Source organism: Oryx dammah, unplaced genomic scaffold, assembly GCF_014754425.2.
Source record: "Oryx dammah isolate SB20612 unplaced genomic scaffold, SCBI_Odam_1.1 HiC_scaffold_27, whole genome shotgun sequence".
Lineage (NCBI taxonomy): Eukaryota > Metazoa > Chordata > Mammalia > Artiodactyla > Bovidae > Oryx > Oryx dammah.
The window spans coordinates 118,413,513-118,437,251 of NW_024070211.1; the positions used below are offsets into that span (position 1 = coordinate 118,413,513).

At 37.7% G+C, this 23,739-nt stretch overlaps 1 protein-coding gene across 5 annotated transcripts in view; it reads right to left on the bottom strand.

Moving 5' to 3' along the window:
- Positions 1-23,739, bottom strand: part of ZNF385B (zinc finger protein 385B) — a 480,885-nt gene that overhangs the window by 26,238 nt on the left and 430,908 nt on the right. For all 5 annotated transcript variants that reach the window (XM_040227730.1, XM_040227729.1, XM_040227733.1 and 2 more), the window contains one exon: positions 11,765-11,927. In XM_040227730.1, the coding sequence (XP_040083664.1) occupies positions 11,765-11,927 (163 nt within the window). The remainder of the gene's footprint in view (positions 1-11,764; positions 11,928-23,739) is intronic.

Sequence of the window (23,739 nt, forward strand, 5' to 3'; positions counted from 1 at the left end):
TAATATGGTATGTGGAGAACAGAGAGAACAACAACAACAACAACAACCCCACAATCCTCTTAAACACTACACAGGAGTTTTTAACCTGGGGACTTCCAAGGGGTCCATGAGTTCTCAGGATCCATGAACTTGGATGACAAAAAGATATATTTTCAGTTATCTCTAACTGAAATTCACCATATCCTTCAATTACAAATGAAGGCAACAAACTGCAGCAGTCTGGGTAATACATTTGCCCTTTGTCACCCATACATGTCAGATATTTTTAAATGAGATATCACAGTTGTCATAGAAAGGTTAAATGCTGTTTAGCAACACTTCAAAATTATGGCCGATATTAGACCAGCTGTTAGATCTTATTTAATGCATTATTGGTATACTACTGTATCATAACCAACATTGACAATGGTATTTTAATACAATTGGTTTCCTCTGTAAAACTATAAGTTTCATTTTATGGGCTTAAAAACACCATTCAGAGAACAGGCTTCACTAGTCAGCCACAGGGATACAGTGGCTAAGACTCTCCACTCCCAGGGCAGGGAGCCCGGGTTCAGTCCCTGATAAGGGCACTAGATCCCACACGCTACAATGAAGAGTTTGCCTACTGCAACTAAAGATCCCGCATGCCACAACTAAACCTGAAAGCAGCCAAATAAATAATAACAGAATAAAAAATTAAAAGATTAGAAAAAGAACCACTGTGTTGAGGCCCATCACTTCATTGTGCCCATACTACCTTCATTTCTGTCCCTCGCCATCATTTCCACTACTTTCTCACCAACATCCTGAATTCCTTCTCTTGTCCCCAAGTGTTCTCTCATTGTCTCAGATGTTGAAATAGGGCAGTCTTTCGCATCTCCTGTTGTATGCAGTACTGGCCCTTTTTCTGAGAATCCTCTTCCCTCCACCCCTAACCAGAGCCTCTGTGTCTCTTCCAACAGACAGAGACAGCTTCAGTCTCCTGCTTAAGCTCTTCCTTCGTTCCCAGACTAGGTCAGCATCCCTTTCTATCAAGCTTGTCATCATCTGTTCAGTAGTACCCTTTCAGCTGATATGCTCTAATGAGGGCAAAGCCCACAATGGCCTCACTATCATGTATCCAGTGTGTAGTGTCAGGCTGGGTACCTATGGGAGCTCAATAAATATGTGTAAATACATGCACCAAAAAACCCATTCTCTAACTTATGCTTTAATATATTTTGTAACTTTTTGATTTAATGTATTGTTCTCTTGTTTCATGTTGTTACTTTTATTTACTTTAAAGTGGCATAATATTCTATGGGGTATAAGTACTTTTTAAAAATAATTTCCCTAGCTGATCATCTTGTTTTCAGTTTTTACTAATGCTGTGAAGAATGTCTTCATGTATATCATTTTATTTTTCTTGCTTTGTATTTAGGATTATTTCCTTAGTATAAATTACAGGAAGAGGAGTTAATTCATCTATTGGAATTAATATTTTTATGGTTATTGATTTATTCTATGACATTGCTTTCCAAAAGGATTCTCTCAATTTAAAATGCCATAAATAACATAAATAGAACATCTGCTAATGAGTTTTCAAAGTACTTAAAATAACATTTGCTAGATAGTCATCACTGGATTGGTCAATAATGGGGTAAAATTTGTGTTGAAAAGGATAACATAAAAAACTTCTCTTTAACTCAAAATGTAGTACACTAATTTCCACATTGAGGAAAATATTTTATTTGTTAACAGAGAACTAAGGACAAAGATATTGGCTAGGGAAGACAAATTGTTTTACCTTAGATATAGTCATTTTAGTAGTTAAATGGGCAAAATTCATTGAAGACTCTATCTGAAGTGCAAATATTTGAAAGCAAGGAATAAAGTAATCTCTATTATGACAAGAATTATGTCATTTCATATTGAAAAGACAAAGAACATACTTTCTAGAGGCTAAGTAATTAATATATTAATAGCATACAAGAAACAAAAAATTAAATACTAAGAATTTTTTGCAAGATGTTAGAAAAAAAATGTAGGGGCTGACAAATTTCTCCTTATTTACAGACATACATGCCAGCAGGGACTTGTCAGGCAGGGCTGTGTTTCTCCTTCTGATTACACGTTCCCTCCTACTCCTTTCGTCTCAGTAGCCAACCCGGGCTTCAGGCTGGGCTGCTTCTTCATGAGTAGTACTCAATTTTCTCCCTCAATACATGAAGTTGTTTTGGGTTGTCCCTTGTTTTAATACCCTAGCTACACATAGAACAGATTGTTGACTTAGGAGGTGGGGCGTCTGTCTTATTGAATATGAAGAAAAAGAGCTTCTTATTGAATATGAAGAAAACCACTGTCTTATTGCCCTGTTCATATTCTGGGGGGGGGGGTACCAGAGCTTACCCCATTAAATTCTTCTTAACGATAGTAGTCTAATATATGCTGACTATGTGACTGCTGTGTGCACGATGCAATACCAGCATCTGCGGGGACATAATGGATGATACATTAACCAGTGGGAGACAGGTAGAAAGACATTTCCTGCATTACACAAATACGCACAGAAAAGCAAGAAGGGTCCTTCCACATGTTTAAATGTCCCACTGGGAGAGTTCAGGTTCATCAGACCCTAATGTCCTGGAATGAAGACAAAAATGCAAATAATTGAACGGAGCTAATAAATCAAGTGCTTCGTTATGGCTTAGTGGTAAAGAATCTGCCTGCAGTGAGACTCGGGTTTGATCCCTGGGTTGGGAAGATCCCCTGGAGAAGGAAATGGCAACCCACTCCAGTATTCTTGCTTGGGAAATCCCATGGACAGAGGAGCCTGGTGGGCTACAGTACATGGGGTTGCAAAAGAATAACAACAATAAAATAAGCACACAAAGGGATGTAAGTGTAGGTCACTGTTGCATGGCATGAAACGGTCATAAACTCAAAAGGACAGTGTCTTCAGTGAGCCAGGCACATTTATTGACTCATTATTCCTGACAACAATCATGGGAGGTGGATATCAGCTCCCCCATTTTATGGATGGGGAAAGAGAAGGTCAATGAACATTACTTAGAGTTAAACATTCAGTGAGAGGTGGAAATAAACAAGCTTATGCTCTTTCTACTACATGCTAGGTAGGTAAATGTACTCAAGAATCATACCTTGGTTACTATATCTTTATCCAAAGCTACTCAAAAATTGATTTTTAAAAAACGGTTGTAAAATAGAATGGGGAAAGAAATAACCCACATTTCTGAGATGTCAGACCCAGTGAAAAAGAATCTCAAACAGTCTTCAAAAAGCATGTACAGTAAAGTTCATGAACCTTCATCTAAAGGCAGTGTATCATGGTAGCGAATTTGAGGGGTCACCTGGGTGAGATCTTGAAACTACTTTTCATCTGAATGACTCTGAGCCATTATTTCCCCTCTCTGGGTCTGATGTTCTAGTACCCCTCAAAGGATTTTTATAATTAAGTAAGATAATCTATATAAAATGTTTAGATGTTGGTACTTTGTGCAGATTACAACAAACTGTGGAAAATTCTTAAAGAGATGAAGAAGTTGGCTTAAAACTCAACATTCAGAAAACTGAGATCATGGCATCTGGTCCCATCACTTCATGGCAAATAGATGGGAAAGCAATAGAAACAGTGAGAGACTATTTTTTTTGGCTCCAAAATTACTGCAGATGGTGACTGCAGCCATGAAATTAAAAAATGCTTGCTCCTTGGAAGAAAAGCTATGACCAACCTAGACAGCATATTAAAAAGCAGAGACACTACTTTGCCGAGCAAGGCCCATCTAGTCAAAGCTATGGTTTTTCCATTAGTCTTGTATGGGTGTGAGAGTTGTACTATAAAGAAAGCTGAGCACCAAAGAATTGATGCTTTTGAACTGTGGAGTTGGAGAAGACTCTTGAGAGTCTCTTGGACAGCAAGGAGATCCAACCAGTCAATCCTAAAGGAAGTTAGTCCTGAATATTCATTGGAAGGACTGATGCTAAAGCTGAAACTCCAATACTCTGGCCACCTGATTTGAAGAACTGACTCATTGGAAAAGACCCTGATGCTGGGAAAGATTGAGAGCGGGAGAAGGGGACGGCAGAGGATGAGATGATTGGATGGCATCACCGACTCAATGGACATGAGTTTAGCAGGCTCTGGGAGTTGGTGATGGACAGAGAAGCCTGGTGTGCTGTAGTCCATGGGGTCGCAAAGAGTCAGACATGACTGAGTGGCTGAACTGCATTGAACCAGGCATATAATGATATACATTAATTATCAGTTGTACTGCTGTTAAAGTTATTTTTTTGCATATAAGTCTAATAAGCTTGGATCTGTTTTATCTGTTTTCTAGAATATACTATATTAGGTGCAGCATAATAAAAGATAATGATAGCTGACTACCACAAGGGGCAGGTGTCACCTCTCATTGAAAGTAGCTGAAATAAGACCCCACAGGAGGACCAAAAACAAACCTCTCTAAAACTGTAAGAACATCAATAATAGTTGTTTTAATTATGCTTTACACTTTGCAAAGTCCTTTTGCAATCATTTCATTTGATTCAAACAACACAACTGTTTTGTAGGGAGGGCATTACTCCCACTTTACCAATGAGAAAAGAGAGTCTCAGAGAAGGGAATGCCTTCTCTAGAATCATAGCCAGTCAAAAGAGCAAAGAGTACCACAGTCTATACATGTGCTGTGCAATATGGTAGCCATATGTGGCTACTTAAGTAACATTAAACATGCAGCTCCCCAGGGGCACAAACTACATTTCAAGAGCTGAATAGTTCCTGGCACTCGTGTTGGACAACCCAGATTACAGATCATTTTCTTCACCATAGAAGGTTTTACTGAGTTATGCTGGTCTGTAGAAATGAGAGCACCAAACCATTACTGCAAAATACTATGCCCAGTGTCCATGACAGTGAACCTGATTCTCAGAGAGAGATGTCAGGGAAAAGGAAAATACTTTAGAAATGTTTTTATAAAAAACACTAAACTTTTAACTCTAATTATAGAGTTAAATTTGTGTGGCACTAGGCTATAAGCATCATCAGAACTGCCCAGAATCCCCCAAAGTACCTAGAACCAGTGCTCTGCAAACAGAATCTATAAATATTTATTTAGTAATTCTATTTCATGATTGACTCATTTCAGGAAAATATGTCAGTGTAAGAGAATTCTTCCCGAAGCAAATAAATTGAATGTCATAAAAATGTAATAATCTTTGTTAAAAATCTCAAGGGAATTTATAAAATTTAGTGTACATACAAAGTCTTTTTAGATTTCAATATCTATTTGATGCAGAAAAGTTGTAAATAAATGTAATCAAAAAGAGATGAATGCCAGTTGAAATCAATGTTTGAAGATGAGAAAAATTTTTAATAATGATATAAGCCTTAAAATAATGGTTTATAACATATCCCCAGTAAGTCATAAGTTAACAGATCCTCAGTAAATCATACGCTGGTCTTAACTTTTGGTTCATTTTCTTAGAGCAACACTAGGAAATAACTTTTAGAAGTGGAGAGCCTGACAATAAGTGTTTGGTATTACTTCAAAGCAATACAAAATGCTCAGAAGTTTCAGAAGTTAGTTTCTAGAGGATGACAAATACTTGGCTACACAAGAGTCATCAGCCTTGCCTGGCAGGATGGTACTGTCAAATTCAAGGTGCATGGACAAAGATGGAGGCAGTTTCATTTTTTAAATTGACTTTGAAAGTCTTAATGATATATGTACATTTCATGGAAATATGAGCTTTAGTATAATGGTCTGTTCTCTTTAGACAGATGGGACTCAATTTATGTTCTACATGATTGTATCCCAGAATTTCAGCCTTAAGATGTTTGTCATAATATAGTTAATCTATTATTTTATGAGGGCTACTAAATCTTGGCCTCCTGAATTTGGGTAGATGCATGCCAAATTTATGATGGTGCTTGTCTAAAAATGACAGATGCTGCCAAAGCAGAAAACGATCATTTTCTTCTACTCAACAGCACAAGGTCTTGGTGCAAGAGACAGAAATGGGGGAAAGAGGCATTTACAAAGGCCTTGCTGGCTAATCAATGGAGTCCTGCAGCAGTCTGTGGAAATGAGAAGCTGTCAGATGGGAAACTTAGCCCCATTTGTAACAACACATAAAAACTGTGAAACACACAGGGGAACCCATAAACATGACGAGGCGAGGGTCTCCATTTGTATCTTTGGCAGAAAAACTCTTCGACAAAATTGAAAAATGCAGTTTCATAAGGTAATGGGATGACCATAAAAAGCTGAACTGTAGCCTTTCCAGGCAAATCGTACTGATGTACTAGTTGATAACTGCTCTGGGTTCACACCTGAGGAATTCCCACCATGCAAAAGCACATTATGCTGAAAACTAAAACAGGTTTTGAGATGTCCTCACTTCTTTCCTTCCTTCTTAGGTATTTTCTGGTGCTGTCATCTCTATCTCCATGTTATGGTCATGGGTATAGGATAAACAGAGCTTCCCAGGTGGCGCTGGTGGTAAGGAATCTGCCTGCTAATGCAGGAGACACAGAGACGTGGGTTCAGACTCTGAGTTGGGAAGATCCCATGGAGGAGGGCATGGCAACCGCCTCCAGTATTCTTGCCTGGAGAATCCCATGGACAGAGGAGGCTGGTGGGCTACAGTCCATAAGGTCACAAAGAGTCAGACAGGATTGAAGTGACTTGCACACACGCATACACATAAGGGATAAACAAAACAGTGTTTCTGTGCCCAGTGGAAATCTTTTAGAGGAGTGATCCAAATGCTACTGTAATTGTGGACAATATTCAGGAAAATCCACTGGATCCCTGAGGAGGCAGCCAAGGCTCTGCCATATTGGTGATGCTCTTGCCCTCTGCTGACCTCTATCTCAAGGAGTGTGTCTGCCTCCAGTTACACAAAGTCAACAGCTGTCAAGCAGGAGCTTTGAGAACACTTGCCATGTACCTAAAATGAGTGTTTTCATTCAAACTTGTCCTTGAAAAGATCTCTAACTCCTAAAGCTTTGGTCTCTTGCAGTTAAATGAAATAGACAACATATTGCACAGAAATGAAGGATTATCAATAAAACAAAGCCTTAATGGCCCTTTCACTGCCACCTCTCCTGCTGAAAGATACCAAGAGACAGCAAACAATTTAAAAGTAATACATAGTCCTACTCAATAGTCCCTTAAAAAGTGGGTTAGTGGTTTCTGACTTTGCCCACTGGGACACTTGTATTAATTTTTCCAAGTCAGGAAAGTTTAGAAGTAATGGGAACAGTGGAATCTGCATGGGACAAGGAGCCCCAAGTTCCTACTCTGACTCTACTGGGATATGAGTGGTGCAAGCTCAGAAAGCCATTTCATTTTTCTAAGACCCAGCTCCTTCAATGTTGCCATATTTTGGGGAGCAGCTTGAAGATGGCTACTGTATGTTATTTTTCTTTGTAGCCCTAGGAGACAATACGGTAAAACGAACAAAACCCCACTACTTCAGAAGCTCCTTGGGAGCAAGAAAGTGTCTTTCTGTTGATTGTTGTACCCTAGAAATGGCAAATGTTATAGATGTACTACACTACTTAGCATAGATAATAAATACTTGCTGAGTGAATAAATGGATATAGAGTTTATTGTGTGCATGCATGAAAGAGGGATACTAGTCTCAGCCTGACCAATCACTGGGTTGTTGAGAGGGTCATATGAAAATAGTTACACGACTGGAGTTTATAAACAGAGCAAACCCAAGGTATTCCTATTGTTACATTTTAAGCAGAACATGTTGGTTCCATCATCTTTTGCTCTTAATTGCATTTATAAATATATTTATAGCATTTCGAATCATTCCATCTGCTTTCATCTTTTTAGACAGCAACTGATTAAAAGCTGTTTAGTTTTAAATAGCTTTATATACTTTGAGCTAGACGTGTATTTTCCCCATCTTGATACCTAATTAATTAAAAAAATCTTGTGCTAAAGACTAGACATATGGACCATTAGGTTGAATTGTCACAATATTTTATCTCTAGGTTGATTATCAAAATATTTCATTATTTTCATGAAAAAAGATTTTCCAAAGGCTCTGTTTTTTGAGTCTGCTATGAGTGGTTAAATGCTGTCACAAAGAGCATTCAACTTGATGTATGGGGCATATTATCACGGGGAAGTGTACTGTCATATGGCATTATGACACTTGAACTCCAGGGAGAAATTTGGGTAGAGTGTCTGGCCAATATGTTCTAGCCATCTTCCTGAAGCTGCCTAATGCTTGCTGTGTCTTGACCCCAATTTTCCCAAAGCACATTTATCCTCCCTCCTACAAAGTTTTGAACTCCCACTGATACATCATGAAAAGTGGGGATAAATTCTAGAAGACTAGAAAGCTATTTCTTTGGATTTTATGTTTAATTCTATTCTAACTTCTAAAAAGTGAATAGGACAGCTATCCTTGCCTGAAATAAAACATATTTAGTTTTTTTCAATCATGTGGTCAGAGCATCTTATAGTAAATGAAATTCCTGTTACTGTAGTTTAAACTCATTTTCTTTACAGATTTGAAAGAAAAAAAAGAGAGAAAGCTTCCAATAATACCCTGAACTTTTTAAATCTGATAGCTTCATTATAACAGATCTCAGATCCAGACACAACATGATCAAATTATGTCTCCAAATGCATCATAAAAAATGTTGCCCCAGTTGCTAAAATAGCAGGTAATAAGGCTTTTCTAGCTCTTAGAAGATTGTTAGGTCACTTCTTAGAATAAATAATCTGTGTTCTCAGGGCGTAAAGTGAGATCATCTGTCAGTCCCATACTTCTTGTCAGATTCTTTGAGATGACATTTTTTCTTGACTGATTTTCAGTGAATCCCCAGATGCTGTACTCCCAGAAGCTCCCTCTCTTAAAAGTTGGCTATTTCCTCTTCCTCAGGATTTGCCCTCATTGAACAATACTCTGTTGCTAAGTTATTGATGCTAAAATGTGAGAAAGGAAATTGAATCACTAAATCCTTTGGATGCTTTGAATGCTTGGATTTTGAAATCTGGTAGCTGAGACATGATGTTACTAGCATATTCCCTTTTTACTGAGATATCTCAGAATCACATAGACACTGCTTAAACTCACTTGATAGGAACTCTTCATTCAAAAGAAAAAAATCAATGCTAGTGAATTTCAGTCTTGTAAGAATTATCGGTCAACCACGACTTCTCACTGTGACTGTTACTCTACTTTTTGGCTGACTCCTTACAGGCAGCATTGTCTGAAATAAAACACTTCAGTTAATTAAGTACCACACTCCTTCCTATCCCCTCCCCCTTCCCTCTGTGACCCACCTAGACTGTTTATGAAGGTGTGCTCCCTGGGTCTCCTATTCTCCTAAAGTGGGGTTTTAAACAAAATCAAAACCAGTTACCAAAATGTCATGACTGTCTCTCATAATAATGTTATGACAAAGGGAACTTTTTAAGGATTTAGAAATAGGTGGTCAACAATAGGTTTTGTATTACATTATTTAGACCAGATTTCCCATCTGGGCAAACTTTATAATTTTCTAACTTGAAAATTGTACAAGACACATGTGTAAATTCTTGCTTAGAAGCCAACATTTAGTTGAAGGTGAAAAAAAAAACATATCTATTTAGCAAATATAACCCACTTTATTTTTAAATAGTGCCATTTTTCAACAGCTTTGGTACTGCTTTTATAGATATAATAGGACAAATTAAATGTTTCACTAGTATTAATATTTAAAACACAGAGAAACAAAAAAGTAATTTGAATGACCTAACCAATGACTTGCCTAATAATTTATGAAGATTTTAAGTATGAAAAACATGGAAAAGTGAGCTAACCCTCAAATACATATAGCTTCCATGACTTTTAATCCAAGTCTGGGCAATGACATGGTGAGTGAGGTCAATACTGTTGGACCACAGGTATTTTGGGGGGTACATAGGGGAGTGGCAGAAGAAGCAGAGGGTGTAGGATTAAAGCCCACCATATAGCTACTGGAGAAGAGACTCTGGGCTTAAGATGTTTTTCTCTCCCCACTGTCATCTCCTAGGGTTCTTCTAGATCTCAGTTCTCTTTCCTTGTTTATACCACTACTGTGCTTGATCTTGGTATGTTCCTATTACCTGCTAGGCAAACGTGATTATTTGTAAAGTCTTAAATAAGCTGAAGGAATGGAGTGACAATAACCTCCACTGTTTTTATCAGTTTGCTTATAAGGACTACTGTGGATAAATAGCACAATTCAGGAAAGAAAACCTTCCTCAGAATATTATTTCATAGAGGCAACAATATCCTGTAGAAAATAAAATCAGGCAGGAAGTCAGAGATGATGGATCCTGGTCTTCCAAACACTGGGTAATGCTGGGCAAATAGCGGATACAATGTGGACCTCACCATGGCTTGCTGTTTTATAAAATGGAGATAATATTTGACTCTAATAACTGATAAGTCTGGGTTAAAGATTAATTTGCTAATATGCAAAAAAAAAAGGTTTTGTTCTTTAGAAGGGAAGAAGTGTGATGTAATAATTTAGTATTTATTATCTGTTCATCAGGTATCATGATTTAGTGATCCTATCACACAGAGAATAAAAGTCTTTTATCACCAAGTTTGAATCAGCTCATTCATTCCAGGCTTCAGAGCTTTGGGCACCAGCACCTATGGGACCTCACCAATAATGGTCCCTTTTTACATCATCTCTTTGTCCGACGAGGGTTTTCTGAATCCTCCTCTTACAAATGGATTTGTTTTTCTCTCAAGCCCCTGGGAAACCACAGGAAAGCATTCTTAAGTCTCCTCCTGAAATTCTATAATGATTTGGAGAGCAGAAGGAAATCAGAAGGGCAGTGTGTGTTTGTGTGCTTCCAACAACAGAGAGGTGCCTAAAGAGAGAGTCAAACATAGGAGAAAAGGACCATTCTCTCAGTTTTCCTTCATAGGCAGTCACTGCAACAAGACTCCTCCATCTTAGGTGCTGACAGGTGGCTGTGAACATGTGAAAGCCTATTAAACATCCAATTTCATGGCATAACCACTAGAAATACAATTTTTTTCTCTTCTTCCCAAGTCATTCAGTTTGAACCTACTCAGAAAAACTGCTGATTCACTGGGACTATGAAATAGAGACTCTTCTTAAGAGGCCCTTCCATGAGTAGCTCATTTCCGATTATATAAATTTCTTTTAGTCAGTTCATAACTGTGAAAAGTTCCTTTAAAATCTTTGAGTTCATTTATAACTCTGAGGGGAAGTCTACAAAGACCTTAAAAAATCAATATCTTTTATTATTGGACACATTTCTAGATTCACTTAATAGTGTTACTCTCTCAAAAAACTTTACTCTGTTGCCCTTCAACTCCCCTTTACTGGGGTAAGAAAATATAAAAAATGTCTGTTAATAAACAAGTTTAAGAATTTCTTGACTGAAAAAGTCCATTGCAAAAACCAAACATAAAATGAATAGAGGGTCTTTTAGACCCATTTCTTGACTTTTGTCTAAACACAATGTGACCAAGAAACTTCCACTTATTTTCATGCATATATTATATATATAGATATTTACACACACACATATATACTTAAAGGTATATATTTAACAACATGGAATGGTAACATATCAAATGCTTAGATTCCGTGCAAACACATAACCTTTCCTGTGAAGGCAATATATTCATATTATAAAAACAAATCATGGAGAGTAACATGCAACAGTGGAGGGGAAGAGAACGGGGTCGGGACAGAGGACCAGGAGGAACACAAAGAATGTAAAGAACAAAAAGTGTCATTGACCTGATTTGTCAGAGTTGTTGCCTGGGATGGGAGTGATGGAGCAGCTGGGATTAGCCTTTGCGCTGTCCTTGGAAGAAACCATTTTGGGTTTATTTTTCGTTGCCTCTAGTGCTTTGACCTTCTTGGCATGTTTACTTCCTTTGTAGTGGGCCTCGGCCTGGCTCTACAAAGGAGAACAAATCAGGCTCATTGTTTTGCTACTTACAAACACCACAATGGATGATCATGCAGGAAAAATAACATTCAGTCATAGGCACCACAGACATAGCTCAGCACTCAACTACGTTTTTGGCATTTAATGAGTAGTAGACCAGTATCTAAGAGATTTTTGTATACTGAGACCTTCTATACAACACAGAGGATCTGTGTTTTTCAAAACCAGACATTATACAAGTGGACAAAAGGGTTAGGGCAAAACTGGGATGAAGGTGAACTTTGTCATTAATGTTTTCCCGCCACTGCCCATTGGGGTTACTTGTCAAATGTTTGGCTGACAACAAGCACCTTGAGTGTCCTACCCGGGTAAGACCTTACACGGCTGCTCCATTTAGTTTCCTTTTAGCTACAAACCTGTCTTCCCTGCACCTATGTTCCTCTTGGCTCTGCTCTGAGAGCAAGGGATGTGACAAAGCAACCAGCTAGTGAGTGGAAATGGCACTACACTGTGGAGTCATCTCTGTGTGCTTAATGTGTCATTCTGATGACTCCAGTTCTAAGAATAGACAATATAAGCCACAGAGGAAATAGGGACAGTGCTTGTTTACGATCTCAGATGTGATTCGGAAGTCAAAGCAGTTAGTATTACATTCATGTATACACAAAGCATAGGTGAAACTGTGACTTCAATACTAAATAAAAAAAAAGAAGAAGAGTGATCAAGGCAGGTGAATATTAAAAATTTTCAAAAGACAAAAACAAGTTATGGAAAAACAAGAAAACATTTAGTCAATTTGCTGATTTCTGGAAAATTTTCCTCTACCTAAGGAACAAGGATTTTACCTTTTTGCCATCTAGTATAATGCACATATTAACTGAAGAATTAAGTATATTTGCTCCAATTTTGGAGAAGGCAATGGCACCCCAAATCCAGTACTCTTGCCTGGAAAATCCCATGGATGGAGGAGGCTGGTAGGCTGCAGTCCATGGGGTCCCTAGGAGTTGGACACGACTGAGTGACTTCACTTCCTCTTCTCACTTTCATGCATTGGAGAAGGAAATGGCAACCTACTCCAGTGTTCTTGTCTGGAGAATCCCAGGGACAGGGGAGCCTGGTGGGCTGCCGTCTATGGGGTCGCACAGAGTTGGACACGACTGAAGCGACTTAGCAGCAGCAGCAGCAGCTCCAATTTCATTTAAAACAGACCCCAAACATATAAACAAAGTAAAACATATATTATATGTAAAAAAACAAACTAAAACATATATTATATGGTATATTAGCTTGGTTAGAAAGGTAAAGATGCTGATAAGCCTGTTATATAAAATAAGAAGCGAAAGTGAAAGTTTCTGTTCAAAGATTCCTAAAATAATAACTTTTTAAACTTAAGTTTTCCTTATATACACTTGTGTGTGTTTGAAGACGGTAATATTCATGTTTTCATCCATTTTCCTCAGCAAGCAGGATACAGGTAGTGTGTGTGTGTGTGTGTGCGCACGCGCGCGCATGTGTGTGTAGGTAGATGTGGCAATGGACAGAAGGAACAGGTTTTACTTCTACATTTCAATTAAATATATGTGATTTTCCTAGCATATAACCTGGATCCCCCAAGGTCAACAGATTTGAATTGACTATACTTAGTCCCTAACTTTCTGAATATTTTTTCATAAATATCATTTTAGACTGTCACTGACTTATGATTGTTCTTAGTTGGTTTGCTCAAGGACTTCTCATGCTGTTCTCTGTCAAGGTGAAAAAAATCCAATCCTAAGGGAGGAAAAAGTGTAATATTAAGTTTTATTAACATCTGAGAATGGTTAAATCCAGCAAATACTGTTGGGTAGGCATAAATTAAGAAAATACCCAAATGAAACTTAAAAATTGATAACATGAAGAAATAACAACAATGACCAATATTATTGAGCCTCTGCCAAGAGCGGTTTTAAATGTATTATATGTATTCGCTCATATAATTATAATACCCTGTAAGGTAGGTACAATTATTGGTCAACACTTTACAAATAGAACAGTGGGCATGAGAAGTTACATACTTTATCAAAAGTGACACAGGTAGGTATAGAAGCCACTTTGCGGATCTGAAATGCTTCCACGTGTAACCCTATTTAACTACATTTTATCGCTGTTGCTTCAGTCACTAAGTCTTGTAGAACTCCTTTGCACACCAGGCGCCTCTGCCATGGGATTTGCCAGGCAAGAATACTGGAATGAGTTGCCATTTTCTTCTCCAGGGGATCTTCCTGACCCAGGGATTGAGCCACATCTCCTGGTTGGCAGGTAGATTCTTTACCGGTGAACCACCAAAGGAACCCATTTAGCTATGTATCCTCACTTTAAACATATACAGAGACTAAATTAATACTATAATTTTATTAGGAGTAAAAAATTACATACAAAGCACACTGCTTTTAACGACTAAGTGAAGGATTATACTTTAGTAGAACTTTCTGTGAGTAGGGAATATCTTCTTAATTCATGGAAATAAATTTATTGGATTGAAAAAGTTCATTTGGACTTTTATGTATGATGTTATGGAAAAACTCAAACGAACTTTTTGGCCAAACCAACACTAACATAGTACGTTAGGCCTGAACCTTCTGTTGAGTAGCTAAGAAAGGCCCGCTTCTTTGGTATATAACAACTTCTACAAGACATCAGGAGACCGCCTAGTAATTCATCTTACCAAGTATACTAAATAGTGAGATGTTACTTTAGTGTCCTTGGGCTAAAGAAACATCAGGTTCTCTAAAAAAAAACCCTCCTAGCACAAGATAAGTGGAATGTCACTTTCTCATTATTATTTCCTGGCATCCTTGCAGAAAGCTAACAGCATCAATTAGCCCTTGGGATAAAGAGCCAGCTAAGTGACACCTCACTGGATGGCAAGATGGAAAGAGCTTTCTTGAGCTGTGATTTACTTTCCTTTTGAGTTCTGGAGCCTTGAGAAAAGCAAAACAAGCCTTCTTAGCCTCTGCTCGCTGCTGTTTGTGAAAGATCCCGAGTTAAGACAGTGGCAGACACCACTCACTCGTGCTTGGCCTCTTACCAGCTCCCTGTGGTATTCTCGGTAGCAGCACTTTGCTATCCTCAGTACTGTATCTGAGGTGTCAACAGCTTCTTAATCCTGGGCAGATCTTCAAGTGAAACTGAGACATTGTTAAACAGCAACATGATTAACCTGACTTCATTATCTGGGAATCTCCTTAATTGAGGAATGAAAGCAACAAGGACAAGAGCCAGAGAACCTATGAATGAGGCAAGACGATGAAGCCTGATCAGCGATGGTTCTTGCATCATTTCTGAGAGACTTGGCTAACCAAATGGACTTATTTTATACCTCAGCGACTAATCAGCAGACACCTATTTGTCTAGCACTAATGGTTTGCTTTCTGATTCCCTTCCAAAAGTACTTCTATACACTCTAAACTGGCAGTAATCAAGTAAACCCCTTGCCAAGAATTGTCAAAACCAGAGTTACCCAAAGCATCATACTGACTTTCACAGAGGAATTCATTGATATCTAGGCTCTTACAGAGGTCACTCCAGCAGCTACCTGACCACCCAATGGTAGAGGAATAGCTTGGACAGATGACATCCTGGGATTTTTTTTTTCCCTTCCATTCGTCTCTATCTTTATTACTAAGGCCCCTCACTTTCTGAAGTCCTCCACTTCTCTAAGGACCCTACTGGTCCAAAGAAAAAAGATAAATAAATAAATAAAAATGCATTACTTTACAAATAAAAATGCAATAATGAGAAATTCGATAATTCACTGAGCTCCCATATCTGTTTTTTACCTTATTTCTATTTTGGACTTCAGAGAGGTAGATAGGATCTTGAAAGAAGACACTGAACTATGTTTTCTTTGTGCAGAAAGAACAGCCCAAACACAAACTGGCAAGTGGCTGGAGTAGAGTAAAGTTACTGGAGGAAGTCCTCAACTATTTATTTACTAAGAGACCCAATTGTTTTGCATCTTAAAATGTCATTGGAATTGTTCCCTTAATTACAGAAAGTGTATCATTAAAACTGTTGGCATGTGATTTTTCTGAGACCTTAGATTTCAATGTGTTAAGCAGTGTTAGATGGGAAGGAGCAGAGGCCAGTTACTTTTCAGAAAAAAAATGTATATACTCTATATACTAAAATGCCAAATAAAACAGATGTCAAACAAACTACCATAAAACAGCCTAAACTAACAAGGGGAAAACAACCCTGATTATTCCACAGGGAATTACTTAGCACCTGCCATATGCTAGACATAGTGAAAGATTAAAAACAAAGGCCCCTTGCTCACAAGAATGGTAGTTGGAAGAAAAGACGAACGTATAACTATAACCCAAACAGAGAGTGAAACTGTAAAATGGAAGATAAACTGGAACAAAGACGTATGGGAGTCAGAGGAGAGGTAAATCTCTTTGGATTGGAGGAAGACCGTGGAAGCTTCATGGAAAAGGAATATCAGAGCTGTGCCCTACTTCTAGGGTGGAGTTCTGAAGAGGCAGTGTGGAGGCAGAGGCATTTTAGGTAGAGGGACCAGCATGTGCTGGGGGAGTGAAGTCCTGTGAATTGTGCAGCGTTTCCTGGGCATAGCTGCTTTTCTGTATCACTAGAACACAGACATATAAAAGGAACAATGGGGAAAGGCTGCCGCATCCAGCATTATTATCCAGTGTAAAACAGAAAATATAGCAGAGTGTTCCACAGGTAAAAACAATGCTCTACTTGCAGGCGTCTTTTATACAGATGGCTATAAGAACGTTGTTGTTTTTACATCCCAGATTTTATCCTCTGCTGCAAACTATAATCTTATAGCACACCTAAATTATTTATATAGAAGATTTAATAATTTGAAATAAAAGCATGACACTTAAAATACCATAGTTAGATATACTAGAGTTTACTGAGTAGTAGCTAAATAATTTGGAGAAGGCAATGCACCTCACTCCAGTACTCTTGCCTGGAAAATCCCATGGATGGAGGAGCCTGGTAGGCTGCAGTCCATGGGGTCGCTAAGAGTCGCACACGACTGAGCGACTTCACTTTCACTTTTCACTTTAATGCATTGGAGCAGGAAACGGCAACTCACTCCTGTTCTTGCCTGGAGAATCCCAGGGACAGGGGAGCCTTGTGGGCTTCCGTCTATGGGCTTGCACAGAGTTGGACACGACTGAAGAGACTTAGCAGCAGCAGCTAAATAATTACTTGAATCTTTGCTTTAACATATAGGCTACATTCAACTCTAAAAATACTTTTTTTGGCACATTTGTTGCATTGATAAGATCACAAACTCTCAGAGACAATGTTACAACATAAGAAACATAAAATACACCCAAGAGAAAGGCTTACTTAATCCAAAGATAAGTCTTTCTGCTGATATTTGCAATTTTAAGGCCTGCAATATCAGTAATGACATACTACTGGCTTTGATATTCACTTTGTTTAGTCCTCATCTACTGGGATCTGTTGAAAACAAAGTCCAAACAAAATTATAACCGTTAGGAGATTTTCAGCTTAAAAAGGTGCAATGACTTTGCTAACTCACAATTTATAGCTAAGCGAAACACTCCAGGTGGCTATAGCCTGTCCAGGGTGGGATGAGGGGGGCTACTGGTCACATAGACTCTAATGTGAATAGGGTCCTCTGGATTCCTTCAAGGCCAGAACTCTGGCTATGGTGTTTCATATTTACTGGCTTTGTAGTATATATGCATAAAGGCCATCAACTCCCAAATATTTCTATATTATTAAAGAGAAAAGTGGTTACTCCAGGAAGAAAATAATGTACACTCGAGATTGCTGATTCCCTTTGGGCCTAATTCAGATTCTATCAAAATATCATGAAACAGAAGTAGAGTTGTTGGATTATAGCTGCTTTAAAATGCCACTATGTGAATATATGAGCATTACACATGTATGTGTTTATGTTTCCCAAACTTTTCCATAGGCAAATTAAGCCATTTCTTGAAATGCTAAGATTTTTGGTGGGCTTCAAGGTAGTTTCTCAAATGTACTCTCTTAGTCAGCTAAGAGTATTGATGTTCAGGCTTCTGGTGCATAATTCACTGGTGGAATTACTTTACACATTGAAATATGGAGAAGCTATAAATGAACCTAACAGCCACAATAGAATTTACATGGTGAATTAAAAAAATATTGCAGTTTGAGTTTAAAATTACCTAGAATATAGCAAAAAGTGGCTTTTTAAAGAAGGAGCTTTAATCTTTTAAATAAACTTGTTTATGTACAATTCCAAGTGAACAAAAATTGGCCTCATCTTTCCAGTAAGTTTTATATTTCAACTATGTGAAGGTAGATTATTAAGTTTAGATGATTCCCAGCAATCCAAATTTCTGCCCTTGATTATCCAACTGTACTCTATATTTCCAGTTTAGAGTTGAGTAGAATGGGGCATAAAAGAGACAGTTATAGAAGACTGATTGTGATCTGAGCTCCAAATCCTTTCATTTGCTGAATTCTGCTCTCTCCTCCTGTTATTTCCTTTCTTTCAAATTAGGCCAAAATTAAAAATAATCTCCTTTTGAAAACAAATTAATCATATATATGGGTCAAGGTGAAGTTTATCCGAGAAAATTAATTTAAGTCTATCATGAATACTGTAGATTATAGAGACTATTTTTAAATTTTATTTATTTAATTGGAGGCTAATTACTTTATAACATTGTGGTGGTTTTTGCCATACATTCATACAAATCAGGCATGGGTGTACTTGTGTTCCCCATCCTGAACCCCCCTCCCACCTCCCTCCCCATTCCATCCCTCTGGGTCATCCCAGTGCACCAGCCCTGAGCACCCTGTCTCATGCATCAAACCTACCCTGGCGATCTATTTCACATATGATAATATACATGTTTCAATGCTCTTCTCTAAAATCATTCCATCCTCGCCTTCTCCCACAGAGCCCAAAAGTCTGTTCTTTACATCTATGTCTCTTTCACTGTCTCACATATAGGGTCATCATTACCGTCTTTCTAAATTCCACATATATGCATTAATATACTGTATTGGTGTATTTCTTTCTGACTTACTTCACTCTGTATAATAGGCTCCAGTTTAATCCACCTCATTAGAACTGATTCAAATGCATTCTTTTTAATAGCTGAGTAATATTCCATTGTGTATGTGTACCACAGCTTTCTTATCCATTTGTCTGCAGATGGACAGCTAGGTTGCTTCTATGTCCTGGCTATTGTAAACAGTGCTGTGAAGAACATTGAGGTACACGTGTAGAGCCTGTATTTTGAAAAAGATTTTTTTCCCCTCCATCAACCTAATGGAAATAGGTTTTAAGTGAAAATGAAAGTGTTAGTTGCTCAGTCGTGTCTGACTTTTTGCAACCCCAATGGACTGTAGTCTGCCAGGCTCCTCTGTCCATGGGATTCTCCAGGCAATAATACTGGAGTGGGTTGCCATTTCCTTCTCCTGGGATCTTCCCAACCCAGGGATTGAACCCAGGTGTCCTGCATTGCAGGTGGATTCTTTACTGTCTGAGACACCAGGAAGCCCTGGAAGTAGCTTTAGGTAATTTTTTTTCAATATATATAATGGATAATAAAATAAGTCTTATTTAATGTCACAATTTCTTTAACATCATCACAATTTAGTTAAGAATTAAGCAAAAAGTATCCGAGATGTTTACCCTAAGAAAATAAGACTGCTTACCTCTCTGATTCATTTACATTACAATTTTTGAAAGGTTTATTTACTTCGTATTTGGGGTTGGGGGGTCAATATTTGAGTCAATTTAATGATAAGGTGTGTGCCAGCTCCTAGTATGTGCACTAGGGTTTAACTGAGGCAAGATGGAAGTAAATGAACACAGGCAAAATATGCCTTTAACCTCTTCCAAATCGTAAGGGGAGTAAATAATGAACTTCACACAGAATACTGATGAAGCATATTCTCTAAGTTATTATACTCAAATGAGAAAATTAGCTCTCTGTATAGGAACATAATCTTGAATATGTAATAATGGGAACATTTATAATTTATGAAAATACCTAATTGTCTCAAAGACTTTTGCATAGGGGACCTCATCTGTTAGAACTTCTAAATCTTAGAATTGTTATGAAATACATGGATATCATCTTCTATCTTTATGATACAATATAAAGCATTAAGGATTTACTAATAGTTACTTAATATTCTTGAGTGTCTTATTTTATGATTTACCCCAAAGCTCTCAAAATTATCCACTTCTCTCAAACTAATTTCAAATTCTATATTAAACTGGCACATTTTAGTTAATAATTTTCTACTACCTTGAAATATAAAGAAGAGTTTACAGTGATTTCAGAGTTACATCCCAAGTTCCCAAAGGGTTTGAGAGTGCTGCTATCTTTCAGTGGGGAAATGGATTGCCATTGTGTGCTTTCTAAGAGTGATTTTGTTATTCAATGATAAGTAATGCAATATAATTCAAGTCTCTGCATTAAAGCTGTGACTCTACAGTTAACTAATCCAAGTCTTCTGATGGTGCTTTAAGTTAGGCCCCCAGGCTTCCACACATTAATTTTTAATCAGTCTAGAAGGTATTACATTTACTTCCATTTCCATATTAAAGAAATTTACATAAATGATACAAAATAAGTCTAAAATTAGGATTTGCAATGTGTCTCCTTATATTTGGTATATAATATCCTTAATGTAGACAAAAGTAAAAAAATAAGTTTGAAAGTGCTATGCTTGGAAAATTGGCTGAAGAATGGCTTTAGTAATGTTTTATAATATGTTTAATATATTATTTATTTAACAAGCATTAGTCATTGGAAAATCTCTTTTACAAAATAGGTTTTTGTAAAACTCCTACCCCAAAGCACTAAACCAATTTTTAAAGCCCAGTAGACATTTTATAATTTAAAATTAAGTAAAATATGTAAACATGAAGATAAATACCATACCCTTTTCAAAACATATAAATACAGGTAAGAGAAAATAATAAAACTGTCCATCTTTAGTAGTCACTTAGCTAACCTGAGTCATATTAATGCTATTTTTACATTAAAGTATCAGATTGAGCTAGAAGTTTCCACTCCAGATTAAGCTGGTCAACCTTCCTCACATATAAGAAACTGGTTTGCCAGAGGAAAAACTAAAAAATGCCCATACTTTTGATTCATTGATAAATACCAAACTATTTCAATATAATCAATGAATGCTAAGTGGCCTTTCAATTTCTGATGCCATGCAATATTGTTTTAAAAGTTCTGCTCACCAATAAGAATCACAACAAAAGTCGTTCATATATGATAAGATCAATGTGAACCGTGTCTTACTCATCTTTGAATCTTCTGAAGCACCTATTACATGGTATCAGTTCAGTTCAGTTCAGTCGCTCAGTCATGTCTGACTCTTTGCAACCCCATGAACTGCAGCACACCAGGCCTCCCTTTCCATTACCAATTCCCGGAGTTCACCCAAACCCATGTCCATTGAGTCGGTGATGCCATCCAACCATCTCATCCTCTGCCGTCCCCTTCTCCTCCTGCCCTCAATCTTTCCCTGCATCAGGGTCTTTTCAAATGAGTCAGCTCTTTGCATCAGATGGCCAAAATATTGGAGTTTCAGCTTCAACATCAGTCCTTCAATGAACACCAAGGACCGATTTCCCTTAGGATGGACTGGTTGGATCTCCTTGCAGTCCAAGGGACTCTCAAGAGTCTTCTCCAACACCTCAGTTCTAAAGCATCAATTCTTCTGCTTTCAGCCCTCTTTATAGTCCAACTCTCACATCCATACATGACCACTGGAAAAACCATAGCCGTGAATAGATGGACCATTGTTGACAAAGTAATGTCTCTGCTTTTTAATATATATTGTATCAGAAAGGCTTTAAAAGGATGAGTTTCTATTCTTTTCAACTAATAGTTATAATATTTTGGAATATCTGCAGCCTTTGAACTTGAATCAGCCATGATTTCTACTGAATTTCATTTTTGTCCAATTAGCTATTACTTTAGTTTTTTAAAATTTAAATTGTATCTATGTTTTAACCCAAGTAATATAATCACACAGTTGAAAAGTATAAAACAAAAGAACATACACAGTGAAAAGTCTACCTTTCACACTTGGCAATTAATTGCTCTCATTTTGTGTATCCTGCCAGAGATAACTGACATGCCTATCAAGAAAATATATACGTATGTATTTTTCCTTTCTTCCATTTTTAGACAAATGCCTACACACCACATATGTTGTTTTGCATTTTGTTTTTTCTATTTAGCAATAGATCTTAGAGATTTTTTAAAAAGTAATTAATTAGAAAGTTTTCTAATTTTTAAAATAAGTGTGTGTATTTACCCCATTACATGAATGAACCATAATATATCTCAACTGATATTTGACCTTCCCTTTCTTTGGGATTGGGATGAAAACTGACCTTTTCCAGTCCTATGGCCACTGTTGAGTTTTCCAAATTTGCTGGCACATTGAGTGCAGCACTTTCACAGCATCATCTTTCAGGATTTGAAATAGCTCAACTGGAATTCCACCACCTCCACTAGCTTTGTTCGTAGTGATGCTTCCTAAGGCCTATTCGACTTCACATTCCAGGATGTCTGTCTCTAAGTGAGTGATCCCACCATCGTGGTTATCTGGGTCATGAAGATCTTTTTTGTATAGTTCTTCTGTGTATTCTTGACACCTCTTCTTAATAACCCTGTTTCTGTTAGGTCCATACCATTTCTGTCCTTCATTGTGTCCATCTTTGCATGAAATGTTCCCTTGGCATCATTAATTTTCTTGAAGAGATCTCTAGTCTATCCCATTCTATTGTTTTCTTCTATTTCTTTGCATTGATCACCGAGGAAGTCTTTCTTATCTCTCCTGGCTATTCTTTGGAATTCTGCATTCAGATGGGTATATCTTTCCTTTGCCTCTCACTTCTCTTCTTTCCACAGCTATTTGTAAGGCCTTCTCAGACAACCATTTTGCCTTTTTGCATTTCTTTTTTTTTAATTTAAATTTTATTTTACTTTACAATACTGTATTGATTTTGCCATACATTGACATGAATCCACCACGGGTGTACATGAGTTCCCAATCCTGAACCCCCCTCCCACTTCCCACTCCATATCATCTCTGAACCCTCTTACACTGTTGGTGGGAATGCAAACTAGTACAGCCACTATGGAGAACAGTGTGGAGATTCCTTAAAAAATTGCAAATAGAACTGCCTTATGACCCAGCAATCCCACTGCTGGGCATACACACCGAGGAAACCAGAAATGAAAGAGACACGTGTACCCCAATGTCCATTTTGCCTTTTTGAATTTATCTTGGGGATGGTCTTGATCACTTCCTCCTGTGCAAAATCAAGAACCTCTGTCCACAATTCTTCAGGCACTCTGTCTATCAGATCTAATCCCTTGAATCTACTTGTCACTTCCACTGTGTAATCATAGGGGATTTGACTTAGGTCATACAAGAATGGTCTAGTGGTTTCCCCCACTTTCTTCAATTTAAGTCTGAATTTGGCAATAAGGAGTTCATGATCTGAGCCACAGTCATCTCCAGGTCTTGTTTTTGCTGACTGTATACAGCTTCTCCATCTTTGGCTGCAAAGAATATAATCAATCAGATTTCAGTATTGACCATCTGGTGATGAGCATGTGTAGAGTCTTCTCTTGTGTTGTTGGAAGAGGGTGTTTGCTATGACCAGTGCGTTCTCTTGGCAAAACTCTGTTAGGCTTTGCCATGCTTCATTTTGTACTCCAAGGCCAAGTTTGCCTGTTATTCCAGGTATCTCTTGATTTCCTACTTTTGCATTCTGGTCCCCTAT